The sequence below is a fragment of the Argopecten irradians genome, chromosome 15, assembly GCF_041381155.1.
Source record: "Argopecten irradians isolate NY chromosome 15, Ai_NY, whole genome shotgun sequence".
Taxonomy (NCBI): Eukaryota; Metazoa; Mollusca; class Bivalvia; order Pectinida; family Pectinidae; genus Argopecten; species Argopecten irradians.
Genome location: NC_091148.1, coordinates 12118575 through 12140380, shown reverse-complemented (window position 1 = coordinate 12140380; position 21806 = coordinate 12118575). Strand labels below are relative to the sequence as shown.

At 34.7% G+C, this 21806-nt stretch overlaps 1 protein-coding gene across 1 annotated transcript in view; it reads right to left on the bottom strand.

Annotated features, from left to right (window-relative positions):
* Positions 1-8204: 8204 nt before the first annotated feature.
* LOC138309721 (uncharacterized) overlaps positions 8205-21806 on the bottom strand; it is an 87442-nt gene continuing 73840 nt past the window's right edge. Inside the window, exons 3-4 of the mRNA XM_069250940.1 lie at positions 16415-16573; positions 8205-8563 (exon numbers count right to left, since the gene is read on the bottom strand). Coding sequence (XP_069107041.1) covers positions 8397-8563; positions 16415-16573 — 326 coding nt within the window. The 3' untranslated portion in view covers positions 8205-8396. The remainder of the gene's footprint in view (positions 8564-16414; positions 16574-21806) is intronic.

Genomic DNA, 21806 nt, shown 5'->3' with positions numbered 1-21806 from the left:
ACAAACAAACAAGTTTTAAACGAGCTTGAAGATGCTTTTTATTGGGAAAATAGCTGATATTTAAATATGAAGAACACTACACCCACCAAAATGCATAGCGGCATTTTGTATAAGATTTAACGTATCTCTTTGAAATCAAACGGTTCCAATTTATCAAGAAACGAATTAGTATCATGTTAGAATATTCTAGGTGTTTAGCTGGCAGCATATATATACCAATCTCCATTTTGTATTATTTTATTTTTATATCTGAACGACATTGCATGTTATACATGTACCATGAATAATAATAGTGGTATGAAAGTCCTTGTCATTTAAATAGGTTCTTGATTTAAATGCTCATTTGGATTTTGTGAGGAATTGATTATCTTACGAATCGATCACTCTAATAAGCGAAATGACATTTGATATATCATTCATTTGCAAAATTATTTTAGCAAATCTATAGCGTGCGGCAGTCTCTCGGCATATCATGAATGACAGTTTTGCACAGAAGTTTTGATATGATCTGATATATGATATACAAAGATAAAATGCATAAAGTGAACAGTACATATTTCATTTGGAAGATAAGAGCGCAAATCAATAAATTTCTAGCAAATATCATGCATTGCCAATCTAACTACAGGATGATGCAGAAACATTTTCGCTGCTTTTTATTATTTTTGAATTTTATCGGTAATGGCTTTGTAAAAGGATAAATCCTATTTGAATATCAAACGCCACACTTGGATGTGTAAGAGCATTGTTTTCATTACAAACTGAACTAAACGCATTAGCGTGTTGACGGAAGGAGAAGTATAACATTGATTTTTTTTTCTAAAACCTGAAGTATAATTCCTGTGCTGCTTCGGAAAACCACTTTAAAACAGCAAAATACAACAAATTCTACACAAACTTTGTGAACAATTTTATTCAAAAAACAGCAATAGCCACATTGTTCATTTGTACATGTTAAATAAAACATTCGATGAAATATCACAAAGCAAAAATTAAACAAAAATCTAAAAATGATTTCCATACACCCACACTTCTTAGTTATGTGTTACATGAGTTATGTATTGCTGTTTTCATACTATGTAATTGTTATAGGTTCTACTATGACGGGTTTTTTTTCATATGACTCGTTATCAGAATGTATGCCACGTGCTTATTTGGAGTGTCGAAATCCAAACAAAGACATTCCAAAATCATTGTTTGTCGGCATATTAAAATCCGGGTTGTCCAGTAACAGGATATGCAATTCCTTGCTCATCTGTCGAAAAATGTCGGCGACAAATACTGCAGTCTCCGAAAACATACACGCACCTAAAACACGTAACATACCGTATGTACTGTAAGTCGTGCATGTACTTAAATAATCCTGGCTGAAAATAAAACGCAGATATAATCAATTAACAAATATAAATAATTTGAATAATTTGCTGCTTGCAGGTCAAAATTCTGACTTTGACATTTCCATCAATTTCATTTTCCGTCCATATGGCCTTGGACCAAAGTTACTTTCACTATTCTATCAAAGAATAATGACAAGATGGTTTAAAACTAAATTCACCCGGAAGAAACGATAGCTGCACTAGCTACGTCGGGAAAAAACCTATTTTGTAACATCCCTAAAAATCATTATGACCTACATTTGTCTACAACGACCCCGAAGTATTAATGTCTTATTGATTCCATTAATCAACTTTAAAAAACTCAGTTCAAAGGAAAATAAAAATCTGTTCAGCGAGGTTTACTTGCACTCATTAACTTGAATGCCGTTGAAAAAACCCTTTGAAGTTATTCGGGTAATTGAGTAGAATCTGTTTTAATATGAAGGAAGTGAAAAGTTTATTAATATCGTCCACAAATAACTAGTCGAGGTCAATATACTCATAAATTTATTCGAATAGAAGGGGTCGTCTGGTTCGATGTTCCCGTAATGCGGAAGATCTGTGTATCGTTATGAAAATTCCGAGAATCATTCATTTTCATAATGTGTAAAATTTACAAAACATCAGACTAATGAAGGAGTAAGACCATTAACTATTTGTTTTATGTTTTTGTTTATTACGTAGTATATAGGAATATCTTAGATGCTCCACTGCCGACATAGCATAAATGATACTCTCCATTTGAACAATAATTGGGATTTAATTGTATTTATATATATATATATGTATGTCTATTTAACACAAAAAAATAATTTAAGATCCTTTATTTTGCGTTTAGTGCATATGCAATCAGTACTTCATTCCAATATAAGAAACAGTGGCGCGGATTTTTTTCGGGATTCAATTGATTATTTTCAATATTTTTATTTTGAAGTAAAATGGGAAGCTCAAACTTTTCAGTGGTGGTAATGGTGTTAAGTAAATAGCTTTTGTAACCGAGGAAAATACTAATTCGTCTACTGGTGTTTTTGATAGAGAAAAAATTCCATTTGTAAGCGGTGAAGCATCTTAAATTAAATTAATTAATTTCATTAATTAGCTGCATAAAATGATAAGATGGAATAAGATTCATTCAGGTTCAGGACCGTTAAAAGTCTCGTATAGATACATAATAAGTAAAACTGAATTAACAATCTATGTTATTATAATTCACTTCCATATAAAATGTTTTAATTGGATTAAACGTGATCACATGATACCAATTTTGATATATTTCACCAGAATAGGAAGGTCGGGAAATAACCTTAGTGAAATAACACCTTTCCACGTGACCGGAAGTGGACGTCATATGCACCTTCATCCATTTTCTACGGCAATGATGCTACAAACAACTACAAAATCTATCAAATGTTTCTAGTTACATTTAGCTATGTATATATATTGAATATGATATATTCATGGGTTTATATTAATTTTCTTCGGTAGGCTAAATAATTTAAATGTCCCTATGTGTCGAGACATCTAGAGTTGACTCTCTGAAAAGATTTATTTCCTCTTGGGCTCCAACTTCGATAAATAACTCTTTCTGGGGAAACAATCCTAGATGTATCTATCCACAGAGAGTCATAACTGTGTAATATATATCATGTTATTGTTGCTTTTGAACTGAAACAAAGTTCCTGATCTTTCCAATCACAATCTAATTGATTTTGTAACGAGTTAACATTTATTTCCTATACCACAGTAGGATACAGTTACTATAGAGATATATTTTATTTCGTAAAATTGATGATAGAAAGAGATTAAAACGGTGCCAATGCGGATGAAGTTTCGTGGGTTTTCCACATATTAGTTTCGGGTTTCAATAGACACATCTAACACTTCATAACATACACCCGGAAACGTGCTATAAATATACGTGTACGAATATAATTTGTTTGAATTTTATATTTTTTATAAAAATTGTTGCACAACATTTAAAATAAAATAATAGATTTTAATACAGAACTGCAAATAAAAATGTTTTGCTTCAAAAAGAACAATTTTTACCGATGACTCTTAGAAGCAGACGATCAAGGTATGAGAAAAAAATAAATCTTGAATATATGTAATTAGTTTATATTCATGTTATTCACCAGAAAATGTTGATAAAATTGAAAAGGGTTATAAATATCAGTCAATGAAAGGATGCCACGGATGTGCGTATTTGAGCATTTCAGAACATTTGACTGGCACATATATGTATTGGCAAACAGCCGACCAACGGTCAGTACCTTGTAACTGCAGTAAATAAATTTGACCTAGCAACTCATAAGTGGAGAACGTGTGATAAAACATCTTTTTCACCCAAATGATGGTAAAATTGCACCTGCTGCCTCTGATCGTAAAAAACAAATAATTTAGGGTCTTTTCTTTTCTCCTCTTCCTAACTAACTTTGTCCTTTTTAACGTCTCCCCCTTCACACATCTTGCTTTTGGCCTTTTGTTTAGAGCTCGCCCCCGTGATGTAATCTCTGGCCTCTGTCCCCTGGCCGAGACACACCATGTCTATTAAAGTGGTAGTTTCTGCTCCTAGTTAGCGTTCAGCCTACAGGGAGTGGGACGACTGGTTCGCCCGTTGTCAGCATAATGTGACCGGGTGTGTGTGATGTTTGGTGTCTTCGGTAGCATGCTTCAGTGATATAGCACTATAAAAAGGGCAAACGTTCAACTATACAAGAAGACACAACACGAATACACCGCAGTCTCCCGAAACACACACCTCGCACTTCACACACGCTACACATCGCATAACTGGAGACAGTCCTTTACAAACAAACAAACATAAAATCATTTGATTTTTCCTGTCAATAGGGCCTCGGGGGCTGGTTCGTTCATGAAAAACACAACTTAATAGTAATTAATTCATGCACAGTATTTAATACCGAAATAACACTGTATTATATCTGGTTTCACACACATATGCTTGTAAGAACTTTCAAAAATAATTTTTATATCACAGTCATTTATATTGTACAATTATACCATAAGAGGTGAGAAAACTTTTTTTATAAAATTCTTTCTCATAGAATTATTGAAAAAATTTCTCACAAAATATTTGAATTTGAATTTGATAGAAAGACAAAATAATAGCCACATTTTCTTGATTGCACAAAGCAATATTGCGTCCTTAAAATTACAAAATCGGGCTACACCTTAAAGGGACAATTCAGTCTAAAAATACATTAAAATTTATACATATATCAGAAACCAATCAGTTCTAATGGAAGTCAGACTTGGTTTTACTATGATGTGCTAGCAAAGTTAACTGTGATGAAATTTGTGTTAAATATGTTCGAACTTGCTCGCTGTCTTCCGTTACATATTGCGGTCGGACGTCCCATGTGCCTAACCCTGCCCTTGCCAGTAAAGTAGAGCTACTGAAATCGCTCTTACAGTAGTTTATTTACCTTATAAGGTGCATGCCCCAGTCTAAAAACAATTTCATGAACCATAGTACCAGAAAAAAACCTTTTTAAGTAAGTCATTAAATTCGTGACAATCTAAAAACAAGTGTCATATTGTTTGCGTTCTTTAATCTGTATGGACACGATAAGGGCGTTTTATTTATATGTGAAGGGAAGTTAAATGGGGGAAATTATATTTCTTTGAAAAACTTAAATACCAGAAAAATTATTAATTTGTACAAGTACAAAAAAGAAGAAAAAAAAGTGATGTCCGTTATGTTCTCTGACATAAATACAAGAAAATCACGTGACAGTTATTGAAGTATACGAGATTCATGAATTTCTGAACAAATTAACGACGTGGATTCATGTTTTAGTAAACCACTTAATGCTTGTATTTGAGAAAATCAAACTAGCATTAATGCTACAAAATCATAGTGATTTCCTGTTCCTACTGAAATATCATTCATGTAAAACAGTCTATAAGTATCCACTACACAATGTAAAATGTATGTTTAAACCACATAAATTTGTATAATAAACAGGGAAATATACTATTGAAGGACTATATGGCTTTTTGCCCTTTATGACCCACCAGAAATGGCAACTCATAAAAGCAACTTAGTGGATAAGTATTTCACAATTTGTATACTTGTATATTTGTATGAGAGATGACCGAAAATAACCTCCAATACAAAATCAAAGAACAACTCCCTTCAGGTGTCACCTGAATCAAGGCCAAGAATTGTAATATCGGAGCTAAAAGTTCTAAATGTACTACTATAGATAACCAAAAACAGAAAACATCAATTACAAATGTATATTAAAGCCTCTTTGACGCCATGGGCTATCTCACTGAAAACCATACATGTGTCACGTACGAGTAGTACTAGAAGTTGACTTCCGTGAAGATGACACGGACATATCCTTACCACAACGTACAGTTTTGGCTTACAATGTCAATTAGTGTTCAATATGTTAGCACAAGCACGTTTATAACCCTCATTTGGAATTTCTTAGCAAATACAAGAATTCCACGGATGTGGATGTGTCGCCTGCACAGCATCACAAAAAATAGTTATTTACAGTTGAAATGTTTTTAATAATTCGGTGAAGTTATCAAGTCCCGTAACTCTTGCAAATATCGATGAATTTTGACCAGTATCAAACCGCTGAGAGATCTTATTATTTATAAAGCAATATATAGATTTATCTGTTTTGACGAATTTCGACGAATTTCAATAACTCTTACAAAGTATTGAGCTTTTCAGGATTTTGGGACAAGTATTGACTTACTGTAAATATTATACAATACATAAATATTAGGTTAAAATCGGACAATTAATCTCTAAAGTTTCCCGTCATCGCACGGAACAGTTTAACGACGACGCCGACAAAGTGATTCCGTTGCAGGCGACAAAGAAAAAACGTATATTAAAGGCAATCAAACAAAAGGTTGTGAGCTCCAAATCTTCCAATTGTGGCTTAGCTCCAAATCTTCCAATTGTGGCTTACACAATTATTTCGATTTTTCTTATAAATAGCACAGTAAAAAGAGATAATATGATACCGGAAGCGTCCGGACTGGCTAAACGTTCAAATCTATTGTAAACGATGCAACATAATATCTTAGTCTTAATATTATCACAATCACGTAAAACCCTCTATTTGGCTTTCCTAACATATATCATAACAAATCTTGGGCAAGAGCGTCCAGCTTTGAAATACAATATCAGTTAGTGTTATCAGAACCATTGTGGATCATCGTACATGTATGACATAAGATATGAATCTAAGTATTCCGTCTTTGCATATTACAGAGTTAGCTCCCTTGTGGGTAGGTATCGATTGTTACGTCATTATTTTGTGAGCGTAATTCACGTTGTTTTCTTTGTTGTTTTCTTTGTTATACGCTCGCAAAGACATGACGTCACAATTAATACCTACCTGCAAAGGTAGATAACTCTGTAATATGCAAATACAGTATAAACACAAGCACGTAAACTATCCATTTGAACTTTCGTAAGAGATATGACATCAAGAATAAAAAAGTAAAATTAGATAGCATAGTTTTGGCTTGCAATATCAATAAACTGTGAAAGAACTATCGTGAATTATACAACGTAATATATAAGCCGGAATGTTAACACAACCACTTACAACATTTGGACTTTTATCATTAAATAAGACACAGTGAATGTGAGCCAAGTGAAGCATAGAACTATCGAGAATGATACGACATCGGCTAAAAGTTAAAAGGTTAATGATGCTCCACCGCCGACAGAGCGTAAATGGTATTAATTGGCGTTTAATCGTGTGTACATATGTCTTATTAACACAAAAACTAATATAAAATCATTTATTTTGCTTTTGGTGCATGCACAATCAGTACTTCATTCCTAATGAGGAAAAACGGTATAAAGCTAGTATATTAATAATCCGAAATAAAAGGCCAAAATAAATTAAAAGTAAAATCAAAATCATTTCTATGGAATATATATTCAGCCACTATAGGGCCTTCTTCAGTCCAAAAACCTTCATTTCATTTAGGATATAGTGCAACGGATTTTTTTCGGGATGCAATTAATTATTTTATATTTTTAATTTGAAGTAAAATCAAAATCTCAAACTTTTTAATGGTGGTAATGGTGAAAAATAAGTAATTTTTGTAACTGAAGAAAAATACTAAATCCTTTACCCCTGTTTTTGATAGCGAAAAATACCAATTGTCAGCGTTGGAGCATCTTTAAAAGTTCAACACACAAATAGCCCTCATTTGGACCTTATCTACTAATTACACAACAAACATCGGGACAGTGAGAACAGAAACGTCCATTGAGAATACTAGTATTAATTTATATGGTCCACCGCCGACAGAGCATAAATGATAGTCATCATTTGAACAATAATTGGCGTTTAATCGTGTATATATATGCCTAATTAACACAAAAAAATAACATAAAATAATTTATTTTGCTTTTGGTGCATGCGCAATCAGTTCTTCATTCTATATAGGACATAGTGCCAGGGAATTTTTTCGGGATGCAATTAATTATTTTTTCATTATTTAACTTGAATCAAAATCAGAAGTTCAAACTTTTCAATGATGGTAATGGTGTAAAGTAAGTAACTTTTGTAACTAAAGAAAAATACTAAGTCGTCTGCTCCTGTTTTTGATAGCGAAAAAATACCATTTGTCAGCGGTGGAGCATCTTTAACATTCCAATATATTGTGAATGGTTCAACATCATATATTATCAAATATTTATCATTTGGATGTATAACTAAAATTAGATTGACATGTTCTCAGCTAACAGTGGATATGTAAAACCAATTACCTTGATTTTCGTTTCGTAAGTAACAAGTACTTTTGAGATAGATGACAGAATATGATCCCTGTGATCATTCTTTTTATCATTTCGGTGTCGTGTATTTCTGAAAATCGATTTCTAAAGTAAGAATTAATGAAAAAAATGTCAAGTGTAAAATTCGATCATTGTGTAACAAAAGTGTTTGCTTACAGTACGTAGTCCTCTTATTATACACGATGGATGTGTTCGAAGCACGCTATGTTTCAATCTATTACAAGAAAACAAACGTGTATGGCGAAGAGTACAAAAGCGATGAAGCCTACGCCTCCTCCAATGGCAGTTAGATAAAACGACCAGTCCAAAGAGTAGTTGTTGCCGATCTGTAGATACAGAGATACAGCCAATGAAACGCCGCTTATGATGCAGCCAGCTGTAAATAAAAACAGATTTAAAATAATCACAATGGCGGTAACATTCACAATCATACAGTCAAATATAAAGAAACTAGCAATTCTTGGGAATAAATAATTGATACCGCCAAAGAAACGACACTTATGATACATCCCGCTATAAATAAAACAGATTTAAAATCACCTTAATGGTAGTCACATGCAAATTCTTGCAACCTAAGACGAAAAACTAGCAATTTAAGGGTATAACGTACAGGACTGCAAACATAGATCCATCTCTTATGCTAAAATTAGCTGAAAATAAAATCATCACAAATGGCAGTCACTTTCAAAATCCTTAATTTAAATATATCTAAACCATCAATGCAAGAGGATAATATATAGTGATACAACCAAATACTCGGTACTTATGATATGGAAAAAATGCATAACGTATACGACCTAATAAGCGTCCATGTCCCTGTATGCGCCCCTCCACCTTTGTAGCCTCAATTTCACATAATTCCTTAACTATCAAAATTGTATAAGTTTGCGATAATTTCATCTTTTAAAGTAACTTTGCATTTTTTTTCAATTTTTCAAACGCCCTGCGCGCTCATTGGGTCAAATGCGGTAAAAGAAAATACAAAAAAAATTTAACCACATAAAAAGATTCTAGGGAGTAACAAATATGTTTCACTTATGATACTGCCAGCTTGAAATTATAAAAAATACATAACAAAAATCGTCATAAAGGCAGTCATGTTGAAATTCCTTAAAATCAAATATAAAGAAACTAACATCTCTAGGAAATGAGATACAGGTATGTAACAAGCAGATTTACGCTTCTTATGATAGAATGTAAAGACAGATTTAAACAATAGGCCCAGAGGGCCTGTATCACTCACCTGGTTTATAATGCCAAGTAATGTTCTAAATACAGGTTCATCGTTTCTTTTCTGAAGGAATTCGAATATTTACCTCTAATTCCCCTACTGGGCCCCACAAATCCTGCTCCGGGGGGGGGGTGGGTTCCCCTTCCCCAAGGTTGTTTGGGGGGGGGGGGTAGGATTTATAGCCTCAAAATTTAGAGCCAAATTATACAAATTCTGTTTCCCTTCCCCCAAGGTTGTTTGTGGCTAAATTTGGTTACAATCCATGCAGAACTCTAGAACAAGTAGCGATTTATAGGATTTACCTCTATTTCCCCTATTGGGCCCTGCCCCTCCTGCCCCTGGGGGGTTAGAGCCAAAATTTATACAAAATCTGTTTCCCTTCCCCCATGGATGTTTTTTGCCAAATTTGGTTACAATCCATGTAGAACTCAAGGACAAGTAGCGATTTAAAGGATTTACCTCTATTTCCCCTATTGGGCCCCGCCCCTCCTGCCCCCTGGGGATCAATGCCAAAACTTATACAAGTTCTGTTCCCCTTCCCCCAAGGATGTTTGTCGCCAAATTTGGTTACAATCCATGCAGAACTCTATGACTAGTAGCGGGCCAGGTGAGCTTAAAAAAAACGGCAAAACATGGAACTATGCAAGTACACCTATATAAGTTATATGGAGAATATTTATTTTTAAGCCAGGCTCTACCTCATGACAAACTTTACGATCTGGAACAAAACCAACAAAATACTAAGGGTCTGGGTTTACCAGTTTACTTTATCAAAGACAAATTAAAGACGAAGAAACTAGTAATTCTACAGTGATATTGTCACTTCGTCAATTATGAAACAGCTAGTTGTAAATGAAACGTATTCAAAATCCTATAATCAAATATGAAGAAACTGCCAATTCTAGGGAATGTGATTTAGAACTACAATCAGAGTCACGCTACTGATAATACAGCCAGGTCCATGGAAATCAAACAGACTTAACATCATCACAAATGGTGGTCAGAATTACTATCATAGATACAACCAGCAGAAAATAAACACAGCAGATTAAACAATGGCTAATCATGCATTGGTGGTCATATCCAAATTCCTATAATCACACATGGAGAAATTCAAACAAGTTTATGCGGCTATAGATCTCACACTTATCTTGTAATCAAAGTTATCGTATTATAAGGAAACAGTATAATTTGTTTGGATTATTTTGCTTGGTAGCAAACTATAGAACTTATTATCATTGCTATGAGATATATAGAGGTTACACAACGAGTGGCTGTTGGATATTGAATTTATTCCACACGAGTGAGTTATTTTTTAAAAGTTACAAAAGACGCGAGCTGTACGCATTCTGATTGGCTGACACGGTGAACTTTGACCGAACTATGTCTTTCTGAGTGTCGTGCCATCATTTGTCAACGTCACCAATAATCGAGTGACGTCATGCTATGCTGTTATCGCCGCTTGACGCCAAAACTGTTGTTGGATATCGTACTTATCCTCGTCGTATTTCTATCGGCTAAAAGCGGATATAATTGTGATAGAAACGGGTCACACGACTCATGGTTGTTGGATATGGAATTTATTCCACACTCGCAAGTTATTTTTGAGAGTTGAATAACACTAACTATTGTGGTAGAAATATATGAAAACGGCTTTTTGTCAGCCAAAAATTACCAAAGGCTTACCACAAACTAGTGGTAACCTTCTATGGTTTAAGATGACGATATAACAGACAGCGATTAGCCACTTATCCAAGGATGAAAGATGAAGAAATTCTAAGAAATAATAGTGAACCGGTTTATTTTGTTGGACGATTTTGCTTTATAGCAAACTGCATGATTCGTTGTCATTGCAACGAGATAAATTTACAATATCACGTTTTCTGTTTAAAAATCGTTTTTGGAGGTAATCATACGGGCATTTGGGGTTTCGTTGTTCATACATGCAACTTGTGGTAACAGTAAATTTGTGTGCTATGGGGCTCATTGTTCATACTAAAATCGACACCTGTTTGAGGAGTTTATTTTACCCCTTAAGGTATCATTAACACATAAATGACACACTCGAGACCAATACTGTATCGGTCTTCACTTCTTGCAATGTCAGAATTGGATCCGAGACAGATATATTTGGGTTTTCTGAAATATTGAAGTTTTACTAATGCGCGTCGAAGTAGTGATAAATGATACTTATTAGGTTATGTCATAAGATACGTCGCCCGGAAGCCAAAGTATGTCTGATTTCGAGTCAGAATTCATTGTCATGGCCGAACACTATAGCTAGTCAGTAGAAGGTCAATACCACTAGACTAATCAAATCGAGGCGAAACACATCTAGATATTTTGATATTGAAGGTCAAGGTCAGTCATTTCGCGCTTTTTTATGGGTTTTTTGTTTGTATATGGTGTGTTTGGTTTTTTTAAGTATACTTACGACTTGTTTGCTGGTCAGTGTGTAACAAAGAAATTATTTTATTTTTTATGTTTGACAGTTTGCCTCAAGCCCTAAACCAAATAACATTTTGATCGCAGATAATTTGATTGTCTATCGATTGCTAAGCGCTCAGGGTGAAGGGAATGGAACGACTGGTTCGCCCGTTGCCAGTATAATATGAGAGGATGGGGTATGTTGCCTTGTGTCTTCTGCTTTATGCTTCAGTGATATATCAATATCTAAGAAGACATCACAAATGTACCAAGACATCACAAATGTACCACAACCTCTTAAAACACGCACAACACATTGCAATACACTGCATACATGGGAGGCCGTCCTTACATGACCATGGTTATTAGTACGACGTTATTTTAATCGAAAAAGAAGCAAACCAATATTGCCAACCCCTAGAAAATACCAAAGTTTGTGAATTTAATTAGTGTACCTTCAAAATTTCCTTGATAAGACATATCTTAAATTGTTATATTTAGGTATCTGAAACATCTTCTTACAGTCAATAAAATTAACATCAAAAATTACCTTCTGCAGATAAATTTAAAGCGTTAGTTCTGCACAAATAGGATTAAAGGACATTTTAAACCTATGGGAAATGCAAAAAGGAATCTTTCATGAACTATCTTTTGCCTTATTTGTTTAACATTTAAAGGAAAATCACCGTCGTTCAAGGAAGGTCAAATGTTCCCAAGATATATAAATATTTATTTTACTACTGGAACAGTACAAGCTACCTTATGCTGTGACTCAATGGTCTATCGACAATTTAAGTTCAATCTTATTATATGCAAATCCTTATTTTCACTTTATTTCATAGAGAATCTGACAACATCCCAGTCGGGGTGACCCGGTCAAATTATGAAGACCTTTGTACTACCTGTATTTTATCTAGTTCATGTAGTATATTTGTTTACTCCATCTAGAAATTTGAAAGCAGTAATTTAACTGGTCGGTCTGATAGTATTACCTGTACAATGTTTTCAGTATATGTAAAGAAAAATTATGTTTATGTATTTTAATCATAGTGATAAGTTAATCCTTTTTTTCCGATCGAAACATTTAAAGGACATATCGTCCGATCTCATTGACCCTTTAGACCCCTAAGGCTAATACAATGTATTCACAACTGCAACACCCATGGAAAATATATTAAATAAATAAAATAAATTTTCTAAGATATTTAACAATTATATTATATCACGAATTTAGTCTGAGGTAGTTGTAAAAGTTGAATTTATATCGATATTGAACCGGTTCTAAAGAAAGTTGGAGTAGTATATCACTCTAGCCTGCCTACAATTATCTGCTGAAATCTATCAAAGCAGAGCTCGCTCGTCGCTATTGTAGATTGGCGATAGCTACTTTTTTGCTTGGCCGAACCCAGTGGAGTAGATCGCCTTAATAACAGCATATTTATTTTTTCAGATATATGATCGTGTTTTCAAAATAACTTTCTCTAATAAAAAGACGACCAAGTTTACAGGAACCCGACCTGGCTCGGGTATAGCGTAGACATTGTACCTGCTTGATCGTATAGTTGTACGGTAAGGAATTACAGCGATGGCAATTGAAATACTTAACAACACCGTGGATTTTTAGTGCGAGTGTACTCGCTCTATAATTTTCCTTGTCGGTTGTAGAGTCTGTGTACACCCGAAATATGGGCAGATTCCAACTGCGCACGCGATACCGGAAGTCGGTGTCTCATACCGTTTGATAGATTTCGCCGTGATTTTAGTGAATTCAATCTTTCAAAAACATATACTAAGACATACTTGTCAGCGATAATCTACTATAAATTAAGAACAGTAACATTACATAGTGCTAAACGCATTTGTTTTGTGTAACCTTCAAGCGGCGTATCATACAAACTCTTGCATCGCTCACGATATTATAAGCATCTGATCCTATTCGGAAACTTCCGGAACAATACAATGCAAATCAGATTTAAAAAGTCAATAAAAGAAAGTGACGAACCGGATAACTTTTAGTACAGGCCACATATTTAATTTATTTCATATCATCCTAGGTCCTAGGTGTACGTTCCACTGTCGTTTACTAAATCATGTGACCACAGTCCGCATTTGCTGCAAGTTCTAAGAAATATTTCTAAAATCACACATCCTTGCGCAAGATAAACAAAAAAAAGACAATATAAAATATCAGTCTGGGTGTCTGAGCTCTAGATCTAATTTACCCCAGAAAGGCATACAAGCGTGGCACAGGTAAGTCACCACGTGCACAGAGACTGGACAGTGCTCTAGCGGACGACCATTTTCAATATATATATAATAATAAACACACTTCTATGTAACAAAGAAAACACTTAACAAAGTTCAAAGTTATTTCACATTTAAAGTTCTGATTTATTTCAATACACCAAAGGCGTAAACCATCTCCTTGCAATAGTCCCAAGGATAATTAGCGAAAGTGCTACGTACACGGGGACACCTGGGCCCGGCACCATAAAACTTTCTCAGACAGATTTTTTTTACTCAAGCCTATGTAAAATCATATACTTGAGTAAAAAATCTGTCTGAGAATAGTTTTATGGTGCCGGGCCTAGGGCCGTTTTCGTTTATTTGGAACAACCGGTTCCACCATTGGTTGAAGTCATTATTTCAAGTATAAATCCTGGCGGATCTGCAGTTTTTTTATCCAGGTATGTGAGGGCTTTTTCAAGGCTTGATTGAAAACAATATGAAATCACCAGGTCCGTATTTAATTAATAAACGAACAACTAGGTCTAACCAGTCAAACCGTATAATCGAAAACGGCCCTGTTGTCGAGGATGAGTTCATACTGGAAAAGGTTAGGAAGTAGTTAGCGAGCACTTAATGTCTAACAAACATATTTCTAGTTTCGAATTTGTATTACGTATGAACAAAAGCTTTATGTAGCATTCTGTTTAGTTGTTATGTAGTATGATTAACCTCACTTATTTGACCCTGTTCCAATACATTCTTAATTAAGCGTGCTGTTCTAACCTCGAAAAATACTATAAATGGGGACATATTCGCGAGTGCTTAATTTCCAGATGCTATTACTTTCGCGATAAATATGTCTGTTTTAGATTTAATTTCTTAATTTAGTGATTTGCACCCATGATACTTTTGCGATATTAGGCTTTATATTCTTTTGCGATAGATACCCTGTCAGACATTCAATAACAAATTTTATACATGTAAAAAATAATGTGCAGAAGAAATGTTCGCGTAATTAGCATAAAACCCAACGTTGTGCAATTTTAAAGTTATGAAGTGTTGTTCTTTTTAAATGTGTAACGCCAGGTATTTGATATTGAGCAAGCCTAACAAATGTTAAAAACTAAATGGATGTTCTACAATAGAGAAAGGACCATCTCTTTTATTAGCTACGTAATCCATTGACAAATCAGAGTCATTGAATGTTGAAGAAATTTGGTCTTTGTCTTAAACGTAACAACGGTGAGAAAGAACATTTGCTTTGGTTAAAGATGCTCCACCGCCGACAGAACATAAATGATATTCATCACTGGAACAATAATTGGTGTTTAATCGTGTATATACATGTCTGATTAACAGAAAAAAAATTATTTTGCCTTTGGTGCATGAGCAATCAGTACTGTCCTTATTCCATATAGGATATAGTGCCATGGATTTTTTTGGGATGCAATTAATTATTTTTTGGTAATTTGAACTTTAAGCAAAATTAGAAGCTCAAACTTTCTAATGGTGGTAATGGTGTAAAGTAAGTAACTTTTGTAACTGAAGAAAAATACTAAATCGGTTGCTCCCGTTTTTGATAGTGAAAAAATACCATTTGTCAGCGGTGGAGCATCTTTAAGTAGGCTTAAAAGTCTTATGAAGAGCTTAATGCCCTCCCATTTGTGTAGTGTCTTCAGTGCATGACATTAGAGTCTTGCCTATTGTCAGAGTCTTTAACAGCGTATTAAAGTAGACTATATTTTAATGCGTGATACAGATCAATGAAACAATAGGCTGCGTTATACGACTTTGAGAAGACAAAAATGGACGATTTGTTGCATCTCGATCCCGTAATATTTACGTATGTGATGTACTGTATGGTTGTTTTAGCAGCATGATTAAGTCATATAACATTATATAAGGGACATGACTTCCACTATCACAAAAAGACACAACATGAATATACCACAGCCTCCAAAAACATACAAACACTCGCGCATGCATCACGTTGCTTTGAGGGTAGACCGTCTATAAATGACTGGCTGTTCATTGGATTCTCATGATAGCAATCCAAACGAAAATAAAATGGACAATAATTTCAACATGACACCGCGTGACATTTACTGCAGTCTTCCACAACACACTTGTTCTCCCCACACAACACATCTCATTCAGCTGTGAATAAGACATAACTGAAATTCAGCCAATCAGAAAAAAATAATTTAAGACCATTTCACCTGCAGGTTGAATAAGATTTTATACAAAGTCAACCAAGTACGCAATATAACTTTAGGACCATTTTACCTGTAGTGTTAATAAGATATTACGCAAATTCATTCAATACGCAAATTAATTTACCTGCAAGTATGAGCATGAAACAGATAACCACTCCACAACAGATCTTCTTGTTGTCAATCCTCTTACAGGACATGTAGAGACAGAGGAAGATGAGAGCGACGATGAAGAGAGATGTCCCGGCCACCGACAGACTAGACACAACTCTCCAGGTTTGCTGGGCTGCAAAAATAAAAAGAGATAACCCGACTACCGAGATACTAGGTTTGTTGGGCTGTAAAAATTAAAAAAAAAAAAAAAAAAAAAAAAAAACGATGATGAAGATAGAAGTCTCGGCCGCCGATAGACTAGGTACCACTCTCATGCTGCGTCACACTGTCCCGAAGTTGACACATGATGGACACACGAAAAAGAAAATTTCAAAATTCGGCTCTGATCTTGAGCGCATTGGGCCATTCGCGAGGCCTTCTTTAGCCATCGTAAGATCGCCGAGGAACCTTCTCGTGCTTCGGCAGTAACTTCGTGAGTGACGCAAAAATTGGCATGCCACAAAATTGCCCGAACAACATACAAGGAGTCCATCTTGCCCTTCGTAAGACAATCGCGAGGACTTCTTGGCAATTCGTGTCTTCTTTGTCTTACCATTATGTAATCATCAGCGACTATAGCCACATTTATAATCACGAATGCAATACGAAGGAAACACGAAGTATTCCGATGGTCTTAAGAAAGCAACACGACTACGGGAAGCCCTCGTATGACCGTCTTGAAGACATCATATCCTAGTACGATCACATCACGATTGAACTACGGTGCTGACGAAGACAATGTAATTTTAGTTGCTCACATAAACACCTGTATGAAACTCACCAGAGTATCTTTCTCAGTCATTCTGGGTAACAGCAGAAATGATATGTTATGATGATAATAAATAGGAAAAACAGGTAGCTGCATTTCTTCTATAACTTCAACTTTTAGAGCAAGATGAACAACCATTGCAGGCACAGAATTTGTTTCATTATAAATTTATTTTGAGATTTTGAAGATATATAATTAATATAACGATCCTACACTGATTCAAGATTACACTTACGTTGAAACTATAACACTTAAAGTGTCGTAATTTGCATGCTCACGAATAAAGAAGATATTTTAATGTTATTTATCAATATTTCGATTATTGCAATACTTACAATGCATGTCTTATAATTTTTTAAAGTCAAACTAGAGCTCAAAATGAATTTTGGCAATACTGCTAAAAATTATGATATTTAGGTCTTAATTGCAATGAAATGAGTAGTTATCAAACGAAGTTCACATTTTTACAGTGATATTAATAATTATAACGACACTTCTTCAGGTTTCTTTTCAACCAAACATCATAAAGAATAATAAAGCATAAAAAGGCAACAATTATCACAGTGCATAAATTTTGTGTTGTTGCAAATGTTTATGAAGCATCATACATATTTCCACATGCCTTTGTATGATTTTGAATGTGTTTTTCAAAAATTACTGAAGAAAAAACAACATGTCAAAATTTTCCCCCAGTTATGGCATATAAAACTTGAACATGTCAAAATATATCTTCTACAAATTCTACAACTTTTTATTTCATTTTGAGTTAATTGAATATTTAATATGGGCTTAAAACAATATATTTGTTTGAGCTTTAACGATATTTGATTGCATTTCTTGTAATGTTTTCTTTTATTCTCTATATTGTCTAGTACGAGGGGTTTTGTGTTGTCTTCGTACGCGCAGCGTATTGTTAACACGACGTAGTATAGCCACCGTGTCGCATTCGTTCAGCATTCGTGAGTCTTTCTTTCAGCCTTCGTATCTATATCCTCATAAAAACACATATTCGCGTTGACATCGTGTTTAATTCGAATACAATCGTGTAGCCTTTAGGCATCGTATTTCCATCGGCTATCACTTTGGTGGAGACGTCGAGTTATACCTCCTTCGGGACGGTTTTCCCCCGAAATTGAAAATTAAATATCGTATGGCCATCGGATATCAATATCGGGACAGTGTGACGTGGGCTTAAAGGTTTGCTGGGCTGTAAAAATTAAAAATAACGACGATGACGAGAGAGGTCCTATCTACCCAGAGGATACCATTTTCCAGGTTTGTTGGGCTGCAGAAATGAAAAGAGAAATTATGATAAGAAATATCCCGGTCACCGAGAGACTAGGATTGCTGGGCTGTAAAAAAGAAGAAAAAATGAAAAAAGAGATATTGCGACAACCGAGAAACTAATTTTGCTGGCCTATAAAAATAGAAAGGGAAATTATGAAAAGAAATATCCCTGTCATCGAGAGACTAGGATTCCTGAGCTGTTAAAAAATTGATAAAAAGAGATATTGCGACAACCGAGAAACTAGGTTTGCTGGCCTATAACAAAAATGAAATGATGAAAAGAGATATCCCGGTCATCGAAAGACTAGGTTTGCTGGGCTATAAAATTTAAAAAGAACAATGATGAAGAGATAACTCCCGGCCGCCGACAGACAAGGTACCACTCTCCAGCTTTGCTTTATCTGTAAAATAGGATCTTTTATTCAATGAGAAATGTCAATACAATGATTTGTTTGTTTGATTAATTAATGTCCTATTTACACACATGGACAAAGGAACAACGTCATTACGTTCAACTAATAAAGTGACTAAAGTAGCAGCTATTATGTCAAATCAATAATAGCACTCAGAGATTTTCGATTATTACCTTTTTACCATTTTGAGTAGAAATTAGACTTTTACAAAATTATGAGATCCGTTTCCATATACTAATTTGCTTATTATCAGAAACCTTAAAGGTCAATGCAAACAACCCAAATTATCCCTTTTGTTATAAGTTTCCATGGATACGGGGTGATTATCAGAGCAATATTAATTGGAATTCATATGAAATGGATTGGGATACACCCTTTTAGCATTTTTCAGCTATTCAAGTATAAAATGATTAATCAATTAGAAAATAAGCATTACATATTATACATTGATGAACCCGGTGGTTGTGTGATTTGAAGGTTTATTTACCCGAAGGTGCAATATTTTCCGAGGGCTTGCCTACCTCACAGGGGCGAACGCTCAACAGAAGGCCAAAAGTGAGGTGGTGTCAAGGGAGACGTTAGGAAGAATAGAGTCAGTAAGGAAGAAGAGAAAAGATAAGATCCTAAATTTAGCCACCTTTTACGATCATTTTATAAAGAAGTAAATACAAACGGGAAGATATTGAAATATTTATCATAATAATTTGCCCCTTTGTCTACTTGTATTTTCTATTGTTTATCCATATGTCTTCATAAAAGCGCATACTGCCTTGAACAATATATTTACTCTACGCGGTCAAGGTTACTCCTTTCCCTTTACATAAATAACATTATAATTACAGGTATAGTTGATTGTGAATGTCACTAGATTATGTAAAGCTTTGTCGATCAGGGAAAATGCTAGAAGTGTTAGCCACCAAAGTCCCTAGGGCCTTATAAACACGAGTTTTTCGGCAAGTGAACGATCGGTTACAGCAAATGTGACCAATATGTCTTCATATATTTTTAAATTATTCTTGAAAATGTACCTCGACCTTCATATGTATTTACTCCACTTAGCTGCATTTATTACTGAAAACGTCATTTTGTCAGAGCATGCATATTCTTGCACATCAATGTATAGCTATGTTAAATATATTTTGGCGAAATGACTATGACCAGCGAAATTATTCTGATATTTCTTGCTTAGTGTATCTTTCCACGGCAAAAGGAGGTAACAATTTGATTGGTTAATTCGAAAGATCGTCAGAACGTGATCTCGTATGGCTTGAGGCCTTGATTGTTTTATGATTCCCTTGATAAAGGGGCGGACTGCTTGAACATTCGACAATATATTTTACAACGCGGTCAGGGTTATTGTTGCCCTATGCATACATAAATAACATGGTAATTACAGGTAAAGTTTATTGTAAATGTCGGAAACACTAGATTTTATCTGCGGTCTCCGTTCAGCGACGGTGGTAAAAGTGTTAGCCTCCATAATCACGAGGGATTTAGAAACACGATTTTCTAGGCAAGTAAACGATCGCTTACACCGTCTGCCACCCATCTGTCTTCATTTTTTTGTTTGTATATTATTCTTGAATATATACCACGACCTTCAGATGGTGATAGGCAATACATTGCTGTGACACCGCGGTGTCAGTAGACGAGGAATTGAAACATGTCTTTCCCAATTAAATCACAAAAGATGAAAGCTCATGGATAACTGTAGCTCCTATAATATGTACGAGACATTGATCAACACCGAATACAGTTGAGAAGGGCCTACCATACATCAATCAGTCAGTTAGTCAGCAAAGTTTTAGAATGGTATTCTCAAACATCTAGCCTTTTGAAGCACACGACTTCAGGTTGTTAGTATATACCGTAGAGGAGTGTGAAAACAAATGTGAAATCACTGAAACAAACCCAATATCTGAAATCACTGAAAAAAACGCAATATATGAAATAAGTTTTACAAACCCAATATAGGAAATCGCGATATCAACCTCTCATGTATGAAACATTATAGCAACCCAATATGTGAAATCACTGTTGTAAACCAATAAATGAAATCACTGTTGTAAACCAATATGTGAAATCAGTGTAGAAAACCAATATGTGAAATCAGTGTAATAACCTAATATGTGAAAGACTATATCAACCAAATATGTGAAATTTTGTAGAAACCCAATATGTAGCAGCCAAATATGTGATATGTGAAATAATTTAGAAACTCAGTATCTGAAATACTGTTGCAGTCCGATATGTGAAATATTTCTTATTTCAATATGTGAAATCACTGTAGCGACCAAATAGGTGACATGTTATGGCAACCTATATATGTGAAATCACTGTATCAAACCCAATATATGAAATCACTGTAGCAACCCAATATGTGAAATCACTGTTACAATTCAATGTGTGAAACCAAGATTAAAAGATTTCCAATGAACTATTCAACAAACTACAATTATTACATCAGAGAGTGCCATTTGTGACACACCGCATTACAAAATTAGTTTGACTCACAACAACTTTCCATTAGGGACAATCAACACGTGGAGTAGAGCATTCTGTTATCAATGGCATGATTCATGCAGAAATTAGCTCTAACAGCAATTTTGAGATGTGACTATGAATTTAATCGGTTCATTTATGCTGAAAGTCATGTTGTCCTTAAAAAAATAAATCCAATTAAACAATCAATCATCGTTTGATAATAAAAGTCCTGATAGGATGCAATATAATATGAAATGTGTCTCATGACGCAATATGGAGAAAGGCAATTGATACTTGTTTATTTAACGTCCCATTAATAGCCAGGTACATTGAAGGACGTGCAGAATTTCAGATGTGAAGGAATTCCGGAGTACCATGAGAAAAATCTTAGTATCACGGTCAGTACCTGGCGA